Genomic DNA, 14,139 nt, shown 5'->3' with positions numbered 1-14,139 from the left:
TCAAAGTTTGTCTCTTATATAAACAAACTACTGGCTCTTAGCTTTGGCAATTACTCGTACATTTGACTTATAATGAGGACAATATTACGTTTGGATTGGTTTTATCCAACAAAAAATGATTGCTTCTCACTTGTTGGTTGGTTTGCCAGTATTTAAATTTGATTTAAGTTATATTCCGTGTAAAGTTTATAAACATTTATGACTATGAGGTTAATCTTTAAAATTTGTGATCTTAAACGTACACCATAATAGGTGTATAATTTTTTTTAATTAAAGTTAACTGTTTTTAAATATATAAATATCTCTTTTGTTTGGACGACTAATAAGAGAAGGGAGAATATAATGTCAAACAAATTGCAATGGAAGGAGTAGCATTATTTTTATGAGATTACCGATTAACTAATACTTATTTAGAGATTTACCTTGTTATTAATAACTTAACTTTATAAATATTTTTTATACGGTCAATGGTAAGAGCTTAAATTCTTTAAAAGAGAAGTAGTAGCTATAGACAAGGAGAGACTTTTCTGTTTGACTGAGAATTTTTTTCCAAATACAATTCATAATATAAGTTGTTATATTTGACTTACAAGTTGATTTCTCAGCTTTAATTTGCGAAGAAACTTCCACGAACGATGCACGATCTTTAATTTTTATACTTCTACTAGATATTCATTGGAAGTATCTAAATATTTTATGACTAACCACAAATTAAATATAAATATATATTCAATTAATTATAGGATTAAAATAATTAATTACACAACAATGAAGGAGAATTTTATATGGTCATATTCAATATATATAAAATAAAATAAAATGAGAGAGAGAGAAATTGAGATGCGCATGCGTGTAAGTTGTAAGATTACGTGTGTAGTCTCATCTCAATGATCATGTACAAAGTTTGGGATGTCAAACTCAATATTGTAACTTTTTATATATAAATGATCAATGGAGACAATGTTTACCCCCAAAAAAAGCTGTAAGATTAACTAAGCTTACGGCAATTTGACGAGTAAGAAATAGGGGTGGATATAACCCTTTTGGCTACGGGTTCCCCTAAATCCATAATTTTTGATACCGAGTATAGAAATTATATGTAAAAATTACTAAAATCTCAATTACGCAATACGCATGTTAATTTAGAACATGAGTTTACTTTCTATATAATGTTTGTATAAAATCATTTTTGCAATCGAATTCACTTATATCTCAATTTATGTAATATAGTTTGATTAGCACGGACACTAAGGCCTCATTTGTTTGCACTTATTGGAGGTCTGAATCTGAATGGTTCAGACCTAAAGCCATTAAGTGCATTTGTTTGCATTAAGATCTAAGCACTTATTGGGTCTGAATGGGTTTTAATTATTAAGATCTTGAATCAAGTTTTAATATCATTAAGAGGTATTTTTGTATGAAACTTTTTTATCATCAGCTCCAACCCCAACCCCAACCCTCCACCTCAACTAGGGTTGTTGAAACAATGAACTATAAAGATAACCCAACCGCAAAATTGGTTTATTTAAATTATTGGATATATTTAGTTATTGGATTAACGGTTGGTGAAAATTAAAATATTATAGTTAACGGCTTATCGGTGCGGGGGCGGATTACTCAATTTCCTAATAGGGTAAATATCTTAACCCCGTTAAGAATTATCATATTTATATTTTAACCTCTAGGTATATAAAGTATTTATTGAGAGTGATGTTGGTGGTCTGTATTGTAAATTTGGAATATTTGTGTGGATACTCATTTTGCCCTCCATATTTATTGTTTATGGAGTGAGACAGTAGTTGTCTTCAGAAAGTTTCAATTCTCGAAATGCAGGCAAAGTTGGAATTTGTAGTGAAAATGAAATCGGTTTTTTTCCATTTTGAATTGATATATAATTGATCATCCTTTTGGTATTTTCTCTGTAGTTGTTATCTTTTAATCAAGCAATTTGGTACAAATTAAACTATTTTCCAACATAAGCAAACTATTACTTTCCCCCGAATCCATCATTAATATGGATTACATATTGTGATTTCAACAAAATAAAAACATTTTTACAATCCATCATTTTATCTTTGCAAAAGCACTTATGCAAAAGAATTGGAAGTAGTGATCTTAATTTTGTCGGTAAATATATTACATGTTGTGATTTTAAATTCATTGTCTCTTAGATTTATATACATCGTCCAATAACCGCCCGATAATTGCTAACCCGATACCGAATCAACCGATATCTTATCGGTTGGCTCGGATTAACATTTAAAAGCCGAAACCTGGTAAGCTTTTTTTTTAATTATCCGCCCAAAATAAGCAATGAAGTTTTCAACCCCACCCCCAGACTCTCCATTCCAACCCCAATCCATTTTCAACCCCACCCAACCGCCCACCCACCTACCACTCAACCCCCCACTCTCCACCACCCCCCCCCGCCACCCCCAACCCACCACCAATACCCCATTTCACCCATACTTTCGCAAAAAAAACCCCACCCCCAATAAACCCCGTCAACCCCTACCCCACACCAATATCATTAATTAACTTTCCACCACCAACCCTACGCCCACTTCCCACCAACCCCACCCCCACTAGAAGTATCACCCCAACTATCCCTTACAAAATAATACAAAACAACTCCACCATTACTAGTGAACATAAATGTTTCATTTTTTTTTAATCAAATAATATATTTTTTTATTAAATTTATATTTATTTTCTACTATTTAGTTACTTTTTAATTTGATTTGTATATTTATTATGTTTAAATAAATACATTATGCACATTCAGATATTGAAAAACAAACCATACTTAATCATTCGGTGTTCTAGCAACGTTAAGACAACATCTTAATCATTCAGATGTGCATTCAAATTAAGACATCTTAATCTTAATGAAAACAAATGAGGCCTAAGAAAGAAAGAAAGTTTTTGAAACTTGTGATCTAAAACAAGTCATGGATATTTGTGTGGCTGTAAGTCATTTCACTAAGGGTAAAAGGGGAGTTTTAAGTTAAAATATTTCTAAATATATAAATGTATCATTCTTTTTGGGACAGATTATAAAGGAAAGTGTAACACATAATTGGGATAGAAGGAGTATTATAAGTGAAACAATGATACTATAAAGAAATTTTTTTACTCTATCTATACAATTTAATTTAAATCTTTAGATATATTTAGTTGATATATAGAGTCTTCTTTACTACCAAAAATGGTAACATAAAACCCTCTTCATTCATGCTTGTGATCATCTACTTGTGAATACCTTCCGGTTAAGTCTTTGTTCTTTTATTCTTAAAGATGGGTGGGGTTTGGGTGGGAGAATAGTATACATAGAGAGTCTTCGGCTAGATCTCTCACACACACACACACATATATATATACTAGTTATAAAATCCGTGCTGTGCACTGGCCCAAATACAAGTGAAAATGTTAAAATTGATAGTTAACTTTTTTTTTTTTATTTTGAATTGATATATAAAATAAGCTTTATTTTGTAGTATTTTAGAAATATAAATTTGAGTGTGTTGTATTTTCCAACATAACACTATTACTTAAAATTAATATGATTATCTTTTGACACAAAGATTTTTACTCCATTAATATTTCCGGCTATCTTAAAGATAATACTAAACTCTAAATATAAATAATTTTGTTGGTATTTAGCTATAACTCTCAAAACACTAATTAATATATATGCACCTTTCAAAATTTAAGATGAATTTTACACAATGCTATTAGCAAGACTGAAATTACTCTATGCTTTATCCAGATCAAATTAAATGAATTCTGGTGCTTTTTTTTTTTTGTCCAAAATGAATGAAGTTTTCAAAACCCAAGAAGATATTAAATAATTATTTTCAAAGTTACCCTTCTCTCAAATGAGTTTTTTTAATCCCAGCATTAAATATTTCTGATAGTTTGAAAAAAATAATAAGAATAATATTGTGAAATGACTCTTTAATTAATATAATTAATTAACTTTCAAAATTTACATACTTTGGACGGGAAGAAGTATAAATTTTACAAAATAATAAATGTGACAAAGTGGGAGCAGTTACCTAGTTAATGAAATCACCTTTAATTTGAAATTCCAACTTTAGAAATTGGTGGAAAGTTTTTTTAATTTTGTTCCTATGAAATTGTTCCTAAAGTTAAGTTAAAAATTGCAGCCTAAAGACTTCTAGTCCTAGCAACGTTATAGACATACGTAAGCTACAAGTATTTACACAGATGGAAAAGTGAGTGGGCCACATTCTGTAAGAGTCACAGTTGACAAAGCATGCAATTGCAAGCGCGTAGCATTTAAGAATCAGGTGGGACCCGAATTTCAGCATAGTCATAACACGTGGCAACCGATTATTGGCAAGACATGGGTGTGACATAAGCAGACCATGAAATGAAACAGACAAGTGAAGCTCCTCACTGTTGCTTCTTATCTTATATAAGAGAATATATATTAGAAAAACTAATTTTTATATTATTAATGTATTTTAATTAGTTATAATAAGTAACACTCTTATACTATATGAGAATATTCCATTGCACGCCCCCGCCCCAACCCACAAACACCCTCTCTTTAACTATATATATATGCGTGATGTTAGTTCGGTTTCACATATTCGTGCAAAGAAAGAGAGAGAAATTTTGTCGAGAGACATGTTCGGCATATAATCTATATATTAAGGGTATTTGGAGTAATATATATATATATGTAATACGTAATAATTGATATTACGAGATAATTTTTCTTGAAAGGTGTTCGAAACACTCTTGTAATGTGGCTTCGCCATTGTTTAATTCATGAAGCTCAAATCATGATATCTCAACTCTTGACAATTGTTATACACTTAATATAATTAAGATGCATTGGTCGTGGATAAGATATATAGAATTGGACCACATACATTCATCAACTTCCTTTTCTTCTCTTCTCTTTTATTTATTTTTTTAAGAAAATCTCAACATCGAGGTTAGTTATATAACTTTATTCAAAGCTATCAAACATATATAACAAGCTAAGTTTTGGTACTTGTCACTATTAAAAATTCACTATTTTTTCACTGAAACTTTCTTAATAATGTTCGAAACTAAGTCAACACAAATTATTAAAAAGAAAAATATATATTTCGTAGAAAAATTATGAATTTACTCGATTTCAATAGTGTAACATATTTCTAAGAGCGTTTTCCTGAGTTGGTTCGCTTGTAATAAGGTGGGAAAATCATATTTTATAACATAAATTTCTCACTGAATATTGGCGGAAAAAATCTCTATTTCTAGTAGTACGTACATGCCTCGATGAATTACTTTTTACCTAATAAATATACACACTTTATTAAGTTGGTAAAGATGAAAGAGACCCATCAGGGATTTATGTGCTATTGAGGCCAAGTCACCTCTAAAAGAACATAAACAAGCAAATAATTGCAGTAATTTTTTCAGATATGTGCATTTTTTATTTTAGGCTTAAGTGGTAAACTAACTAAAAAAGAAACACAAATTATTAAACTATTATGTATATATACTTATAAATATGGGTTTTAATTCATCCAGATCCGGTTTCTACGTGGCAAAATTGTGTAGTCGCATTGATTTGATTTGGAAGAGACGATCGGCCCTTGAAAAAAAAAAAGAAAAATCAATTTTGGAAAATTCATAAAAAAAGTATAAATTTTTAAAATTAGAAAAAACTAATTTTTTTTAAAATGTGGAAAACCCATTTTTTTTAAAAATAAATGACGGATTAGAATATAATTTTTATTAAAAAATGCGGAACTTCTTAAATCTTGAAAAACAGAGACCGTTATTTTAAAAAAAAAAAAAGGAATTTTTTTTTTAATTTAAAAACTTGGACTTTTTAACAATGAAAAACTAAATAAACTCATTTTTCTAAAAAATAATGCGAAAAATTGAATTTTTGGTTAAAAACTTTCACTTTTTTAAAATACGGGATACATATATTTTTTCTAGATTTAAAAACTAATCTAATTTTCGGGGATTATTTTTTAAAAAAAAATGGGTTTTCTACATTTTTTAAAAAAATCGGTTTTCGAGAATCTTTTTTAAAGGTGTGTCTTAAAAAATCATGTAAATATTTTTTCGGAAACTTTTAAAAAAATATCAAGTTTTCATTTTTTATAAAAAAAAATCCATTTTTTTTACGATATTTTAATTGAATGAGTTTTTCGGAAAATTTTTTTTTTATAAATCAAATATTCTAGATTTAAAATAAATATTTCATTGTTCCGAGTTTTTTATAAAAAAATCGATGAATTACATTTTTTCAAAAAATACACACTTATCTATGTGGAGGACACATAGGATGAAAATGCAGGGCATTTATTTGCTATTTTACGAGGCCAAGTCGCTCTCATGAGCTAAAAGAACATAAACAAGCAAACAATTGCAGTAATTTATTCAGATACGTGCATTTTTTATTTTATGGTAGGATCTTTGTTTAATTTGATCAAACTTAAGTATGGTTTATTTGGTTGTTGTCCTGTCGATGGCAAGTCAACTCCAAATCGAATTGCAGAACTTAAGTTATATGTATACATAAAAAGTATAATTTTTTGAAATGGAAAAAAAAAGTCATATATTATTATTATATAATTTTTTTTATATAATTAGTGCATGAACTAGTTATAACATGTTATTATTCTATTTTCTAATTATTTTATTACGCTTATTGTTAGGAAAAGTTGTATATTATTATAGGAAGGCTTAGCATGATGCTGTAAAAATATTTATAAACCGTTCGTGTAAAAAAGTAAGCTCTTTTAAGAGCAACATAAGTTTCAAATTTAGGCAGGTTCCTTGGATTTTCATGAAGGTTGAAATTTTCAACTTTCTTTACACTGACCCAAACTCTATTTCAACTTTCTTTACACTGACCCAAACTCTGATTTACTGCGTTGCTTCATTATTTCCACACATATTATATATACACTTCCTATTTGACTTATAAATGCTCTTTGGCCGCTTAGACTCTGTCTTTGAAAAATACTTATTGTTTTGGAGTTTCAAATTTCACATGCGAAATTTCATGATAATATCCTGGAGCACTATGTTCGGAGTTAATTTTAAACTACACGATAGTCACTATATTTCAACTGAAAATGACTATCGTGAAAATTACCAAATACTCCTATATATAATATATGGCAATAATAAAAGAGGTATAATTAATTTCAAGTATTTGGCAATTCAAAAATTGAAGAGACGAAGTCACAGCCTTATTCTAATGTTGATGTTCTCTTGGAATTTTCTATACACTGCTTGAAAATTTATTGCTAAACGTGACAATCACTCAGAATTCGTAGCTTCATCTTTCTTTCTTTTTCCTCCATTTTTAGATAGCAATATTAGGTTCTTTATGTTTTCGACTATGCCTTAAATGTGTCCTGAAATCGTTTCTGTGCACTTCCCCAGGTTGACATATGGGAATCTTGAACTATATATGCGAAATGATATACAATAAGTTCTCAGTTAATAGTTGAGGTCGATCATGCCTCCGCCATTACAAAGTTTCATTATCATATTTTCAGAGAACTGATAGTTAAAGACGAACTAGTCTCTAATAGTCGGGTCACATGGCTTTTTCTGGTGCTAATCATTCTCTAACTCAGGGGGGGAGCTACCCCTTCGGGCATGGGTTTAGCCTAACCCAGTAGCTTTGGTCCGAACCATATATTTGTATTAAATTTTTTGTCAAATACGTACAAATTATTAATTTAGAACCCAATAACTTTGCAGAATTAAAACCCCGAACCCACAAGCTTCAAGTACCGACTCCGCCTCTGCTCTATCAACAGTTTGAAAATAAGGGCAAAAATGAGCAACTTCTGTAACGACAAAAGCATGATCTACCCCAACTATTAACACAGGATATATGTAAAGATCATTTTGCATATTTGAAGGTACATACAAACTTGTGAATTTGCAGATTCTGTTACTCACTAGACAACTTCAATGAGTTTCTACCATATTCAACATCTCATGATATATTGCTTCTTTTTTTTTTTTTTTTTTTTTTTTTTTTTTGTGAAATACTAGCACACATTGGAGAAAGGTAGAGAAATTTGCTCACCCAGTTGTAGGAAGTTCCTTATTACATTCAACTAAAGAGCTACATAAACAAAGTCATTTAGTTACAGCTACAAACATAATGCATATTTACATTTTTTCTTCTCGATTAAAAAGACTAATTCAGAGAAATATGTTAATAGCTCTTGAGCTATATGAGCACATCTGAATGCGTCGACTGAAAATTATCAGGAAAAGAACTCACTAACCTTCAAAATTAATGAAATCCATGCATATATCTGAGCCCCTAGGTACTTATTCAGATTTTTAAGATGTGGCTAGAACGGACCGCTCATAAATTTCATATGGCTGCATCCCACTTGAAGAGGCCTTGACAGGTCGTCCTGAAGCACCAAAACACAGATATTGGTTTACCGACCTTTTATGTCCCACTCTTTGTTTGTATCTCGAGTCTGATGGTGCACCCTCTGCCTGATAAGAACAAGAAGGTCCAGCAAGCTCGGTCTCAATCACGATTGCTTTTTGTTTGTCCAAAGAACTGCGTGAAGACAATGATGAAATCGAGAATGAACTAGCACGAGACGACCTACGAGGGAGGCTAAGATGTGGTATGGCCTGCATGACACCGTTTACTAGCCCTGAAGCGAATTTCTTCTTTGCCGTTGGACTTGGAAGGTTACTACTAACAGAGAGCGCCCGTTTGTGGCTTGGGATTGATGAGGGCTTGGAGTACCTTTCTCGAAGAGGGACCGGTGCCGCATCAGCATTACTCGCAGAACTTTGATCCGCCAATATCTCGAGACTCTTACCATCTCTTTTCTTAATTTTTGGCCAATGGAAGAAGCGTTTCAGCTTTTCTGCTGCATCATTTGCAGAACCAGATTTCTTGCCATTTCTAGAACAACAGCTATCAGGACTCGCGTAGTGACGAGTCCGCTCAGCGTTTCTATTGCCATCTGATGAATGCTCAATGCCCGTGTATAAGAATATTTCGGTATCAGAGATTCTAAAAGAAGTTCCTGGACTGCTATTTATATTTTGCATCTTTAAATGGGATGCAACAACTCTCCTTGCAGAATAATCGTGATGACTAAAAATTCCCCCTGCAGAGATCAAATGTTTTGCAAGTAGTTCTGATGAAGCAGAGCGTGGTCGCTGCCTTAAAATATCGAGTGGTGTCATTCCATCCCCATCACGAGTATTGACATTAATAGACCGGACAGTCATAAGTAATTCCACAAGTTCAGAATGAATATTTCCAATGACAGCTAAATGAAGAGCAGTTCTACCGTCATTGTTTTCAGCGTTAATGATTTCTTCGATGTCGAAATTTTTTCCACAAACCAATTGCTTCATGAGATCGATTTGATGGTCCAATCTGCGGAAATAAGGAGTTTGGAAACCAGATATGGCAACATGAAAAAATGTTTCTCCGGCATTGTTTTTTGAATAGACCGATGAAGGTGAAGCAACAATGAGAGCTTCAACAACAGCTAATTGGCCCCTCGAAGCAGCCACGTGTAGTGCAGTGTTGCCTTGGTTGTCTATGGAGCTGATAATATCAGAACTTTTCAAAAGATATTTGACAACCTGCATCCATAAAGAGAGAAAATGAAGGACATAAACATATCCTAACCATTAAAATTAGCTATGAGTGCTTAGCATACTAATTAGTAAAGGAGTTTCCAAGAAGTTAATCAAAGCAAGATGATTCCTGGTTTTACCACTTTAGACTAATATAAGTGCTTACGTCAAAACCTCATGTTTGAAACTTCTGAAGACTAATAACTTAGTATCGTGGCAGGATTAAGACCCTCATCCTCTTTGAGGTATAAAGTGGCTAGTTCAGACAGAAAAGTTCCTGAGATTTGTTGCAATTAGACCACCAAATATTACTTAAGTAGTTGATCTAGCTATACAAGTAGTAAGCACATATACAATTTCTTAGTTCCAACGCCCATGCATTCAGTGGCGGAGCCAGGAATACCATACAAGAGGATTCACAAAAAATCCTAGAATGTCACGCCTAGGGTCATCTCTTACATCAAGGAAATTCAACAGTTTGTATATAACCAAATAAAATAAATCGTTTTTGCCGTATTTACACAATGCAATTTTCCGGAGAAGGCAGTTCAATTGAACCCCCTTGCTAACACATAGCTCTGCCACTGAATGTACAGTCAGACCTCTCTATAACATTAACAGTTATTTTTTATAACAACATTTCACTATAACAACCAAGTTTTCTTTGGAACTGATTTCATGTTATGTTATATTATATATTCTATATAATAGCATTTCGCCACAACAAATATTGGGACAAACGATGCCATTATATAGAGGTTTGACTGTACTGATCTGTAACAACCAAGAAATTCGAAAAAGCTCAAAATTGCAAGCAAACAAGTCCTACCTCAATCTGGCCTTTGCCAGCAGCCGTATGTAAGAGAGTTGCACCCTGAATGTCTCGGTAAGCCAATATATCATCCGAGCAGTCAGCAAGAAGCTCCTTCAGTATCTCCAAATTGCCTCCTCTAGCAGCTGCATGAATAGCTCTATTCATCATCTCCCACTTATAAGCAGATGGAATCTCCCCAATCTGTTCCTCCAATCCCCTATCACCGCGCGCTATAAACCTCGGAGATACAGCAAAATCAAACACAACCTTAAACACGTCGCAATTTTTACTCCTAGCTGCAGCATATAATATGTCAGTGACACCATACTCCCCTTCTCCAAACACCAAAAGGGGGTCTTTTTCGAGCAACTCTCGAACAAAATCCGTGTCTCCGGCAGAGGCAGCAGTATATAAAAGCCATCCACCATAGCCAGCTCTAAGTAGCGAATTTTTCCCCCTCTTGGTTGTTTCACATTCAAGTAGCAACTTCCTTGCTACTTGTGACCGGCATCTAGCCACGTCATCAAATTGTTCTTCATCATCCCAAACAGACTCGAGCCGTCTGATCCTACGTAGTGAAGTGAGCTTGATAAGATGGTTGCCATCTAAGCGAAGAAGCTCATGCACCAAATCATAGTGACCATTTGCAGCTGCCCAGTCAATTGGGGAAGCATACCACCATTGGTCCCCAGTACTCTCCCACCGAAGAGGTAAGTAATTTGGAGGCATTACAGCGAAAAGAATGATCAATTATGCAAGTTCGTGAAGAGGGCAAAAGCAGATCAATTAACAAACACGAAGAGTAGCTTCCTTAGAACCTGGCAAAGTCAATATCAATTAATCCCCAAGCAATTCTCAACTAACGTATGTGATTCACTACTAAAAAAATAGGAAGTAGCAATGGACAAGTTCCGTAGCTAAACAACAAAATCCTTCGCTAATCTTAGCTACGAGCAATTTAGCGACCTATTATCATAGAATTCTGTTAGTTATGAGTAATTTAGCGACAGATTAGCGACGAAGCTCATAGCTAATTCCAGTTTTTTTTAAATATTGATTCATTCCCGTAAAGATTATATCACAAAAGAAAGACTTTTTACCTTAGGAGCGGGATGAATGATAGACCCGAAAAAAATCAACAATAAAGAAGAGATTTTAGTAGGCCAAAAAGGTCCTAATAACTACTATTTCAGGGGTTTAACTCAAGAAAATTGACACCCTAATTGTAAAGAACCGATCTTTTTGCTCAGAATAGGTAATTAAAGATTCTGCAACAAGAAAACACAACATTAATTAATGTTTGAAGATAAGATGGACTAAAAAGCTATTACCCCACAAAGCAACTGCTCAAATACATAATTATGAAACAAGACCCTACTGGATTTCAAGCCAAAAAAAAAGTAACACAGAGGAGAACAAGAGAGTAAAGGTGAATATACCAAAAGTTAGAAACAGAGAATAATAATAATAATAATAATAATAATACCAATAAAATTTAAAGCTTAGAGTATACACAACGATCAAATAGGTGAACCTCAAGTCCTCAACCACTAGAAGGGATGAAATGCCAACTAGAAATATCATTCCGTCCATCTAAATTTACGTGAAACCTCTCAGATTTTGAGATTCAAACAAGTTTTTTTTTTTATGTAATTTTTTCATATATCTCTAAAATATCTTGAATCGTCGACCATTGTGACTTATAGTACTTTTCACGTAATATTCAAATATGTAAATTTTCATGCCTAAATTCGCAGTCAAAATTAAACTGTTTAACTCTCGAACAGACAACATGCCAAAGCATCGATTTTTTTATAAGCAATAAAATCAGAAAGATTGAACACATCAGTAGCCATGAAATACTAACCTTAGTACAAGATTGATTATTTGCTGTACCACAAAGAAAATGAGGATGATCAGATTATTTCACAAAGTACTTAAGCTAGTAATTTACAACGTGGGGGTCGTGGACAACATTACAATTTAGAAAATAGAGGACTAAATCAGAACAAGAATATAAAAACAGGACTAAATCAGAGAAAAAGAAAGAAAAATGGATGAAGAAAAGATAAGCTTTGGGACTAAACATAAAAGATTAATGAAAAGGAGGAAAGATTCTTCATTGAAAAGTGGAATTTGATGTACATAGATAATGATAGTAAGTGCACGCGAGAACAGAGAGGACTTGTTGGTGAATTGGGAAAGGTGAAAGTGACTAATAATGACCACCAAAAGATTTAGTTCGATGGGCTGCTTCTCCCTTAATCCAAAATTTCAATTTGAATTCAGATATAGTCTACTCCAATGCAGGTATCAATCAGGAGCAGATTTAAGTGGAGGTTAGGTTACAGTGTATATATAGGATAGATTTTTAATATTTATATACATATTTTAACTTTTGAATACCTTGAACATATGCGACTGTTTAACTCAAGCGATTTAGGGTATTCAAAATTATCTTTAGTATTCTAGATTCAATTTCTATTAATAATATTATTTTTTATATTTAGTTTTATTATTTTTTTGAACCTCTAAATAAAAATTCTGAATCTGCTGCACGTAATGGAAAACAAAAACAAAATAAAGTGACTAATAATGACGGGGGCGGCAAAACTAAAAACCGCGGGACTACGTTAATGTTTTACTAATGTTCGAATCTACTGCTGTTGTCGGATTAGATGTTGATGGTTCCAAGTGGCATTTGTCAGTTGGAATTATTGGATAGAGTTAAAGTTTTTGCAAGTAGAAATATTTTATTACTTCAAGATTTACCAAGATCAATTTAGTAAGCTGTTTGGGAAAGCTTATAAATTAGTGAAACCAACTTATAAGTACTTTTTGTTGGTAACATTGTCAGTGCTTATAAGTCAAATTCAACTCAAAAGTTATGAGTTGGCCTCCTCCAATGTATGATTTTCAATTTATTAAACATGTTTGGTTATCCTTGATTTTTGAAAGGGATAAATATCTCAAAAGGTCATTCAATTTTGAGAAATTATATAGCAAAGTCATTGAACTTTGCTATATATCAATAAAATCACTCAACTTTGACTTATTATCTCATAAAATTACTCAACTACATATATCATCAAAAAAATCTAACATAGCAATATAAATTAATTATTTTATGCCATGTAGACGTGGACCACACAATAAAATAAAATAAAATAAATTCATATCCTTGCATACGGATTGACCCTCATCCAAAGCACAACATACTCTTTAGAACAAACTCTAAAAAAAAATAAAAAAAAAAATAAAAAAAAATAATGCCACATAAATTAAAATGGAGAGACTATAACACAATAGCTTTAATTCAGCGCACAATGGCAAAGTCACACTGGACCGCAAGTCCTAAAGATGATCAATTGAATTTCTTTTTCTAAGAAATTATAGTGTGCATAGGTGAATTATTTTGTTATGTATATTTATCGATTGTTGAATTTCATTAACACAAAGAAAACTTCTAACGTAATGCAAAAAGGATTCAATGAATATTTATGTATATTTTGACCAATTCATCTACCATGACCCTCCGGTAAAGATATAGATTTATTTTATTTTATTGCGGGGCCCACGTCTACATGATATAAAATAATTAATTAATATTGTCATGTCAGATTTTTTGATGACATATGTAGTTGAAGTGATTTTATGAGATAATAAATCAAAATTGAATGATTTTATTGATATGT

The 14,139-nt window shown here is 32.2% G+C and overlaps 1 protein-coding gene across 2 annotated transcripts; it reads right to left on the bottom strand.

Moving 5' to 3' along the window:
• Positions 1 to 8,080: 8,080 nt before the first annotated feature.
• Positions 8,081 to 12,641, bottom strand: LOC132035828 (uncharacterized). Of its 2 annotated transcripts, none has more exons than XM_059425965.1 (3): positions 12,312 to 12,641; positions 10,460 to 11,262; positions 8,081 to 9,636 (listed from the first exon to the last, which is right to left on the bottom strand). In XM_059425965.1, the coding sequence occupies exons 2-3, from the start codon at positions 11,171 to 11,173 to the stop codon at positions 8,353 to 8,355; spliced, it is 1,998 nt and encodes a 665-aa protein (XP_059281948.1). In that variant the 5' UTR covers positions 11,174 to 11,262; positions 12,312 to 12,641; the 3' UTR covers positions 8,081 to 8,352. The 2 variants fall into 2 exon arrangements, with proteins under 2 accessions (XP_059281948.1, XP_059281949.1); XM_059425966.1 differs by lacking the exon at positions 12,312 to 12,641 and adding an exon at positions 11,545 to 12,243.
• Between the last annotated feature and the right edge of the window lie 1,498 nt (positions 12,642 to 14,139).

Source organism: Lycium ferocissimum, chromosome 11 (genome assembly GCF_029784015.1).
Source record: "Lycium ferocissimum isolate CSIRO_LF1 chromosome 11, AGI_CSIRO_Lferr_CH_V1, whole genome shotgun sequence".
NCBI lineage: Eukaryota > Viridiplantae > Streptophyta > Magnoliopsida > Solanales > Solanaceae > Lycium > Lycium ferocissimum.
This window is presented reverse-complemented; position numbering and strand designations above follow the sequence as displayed.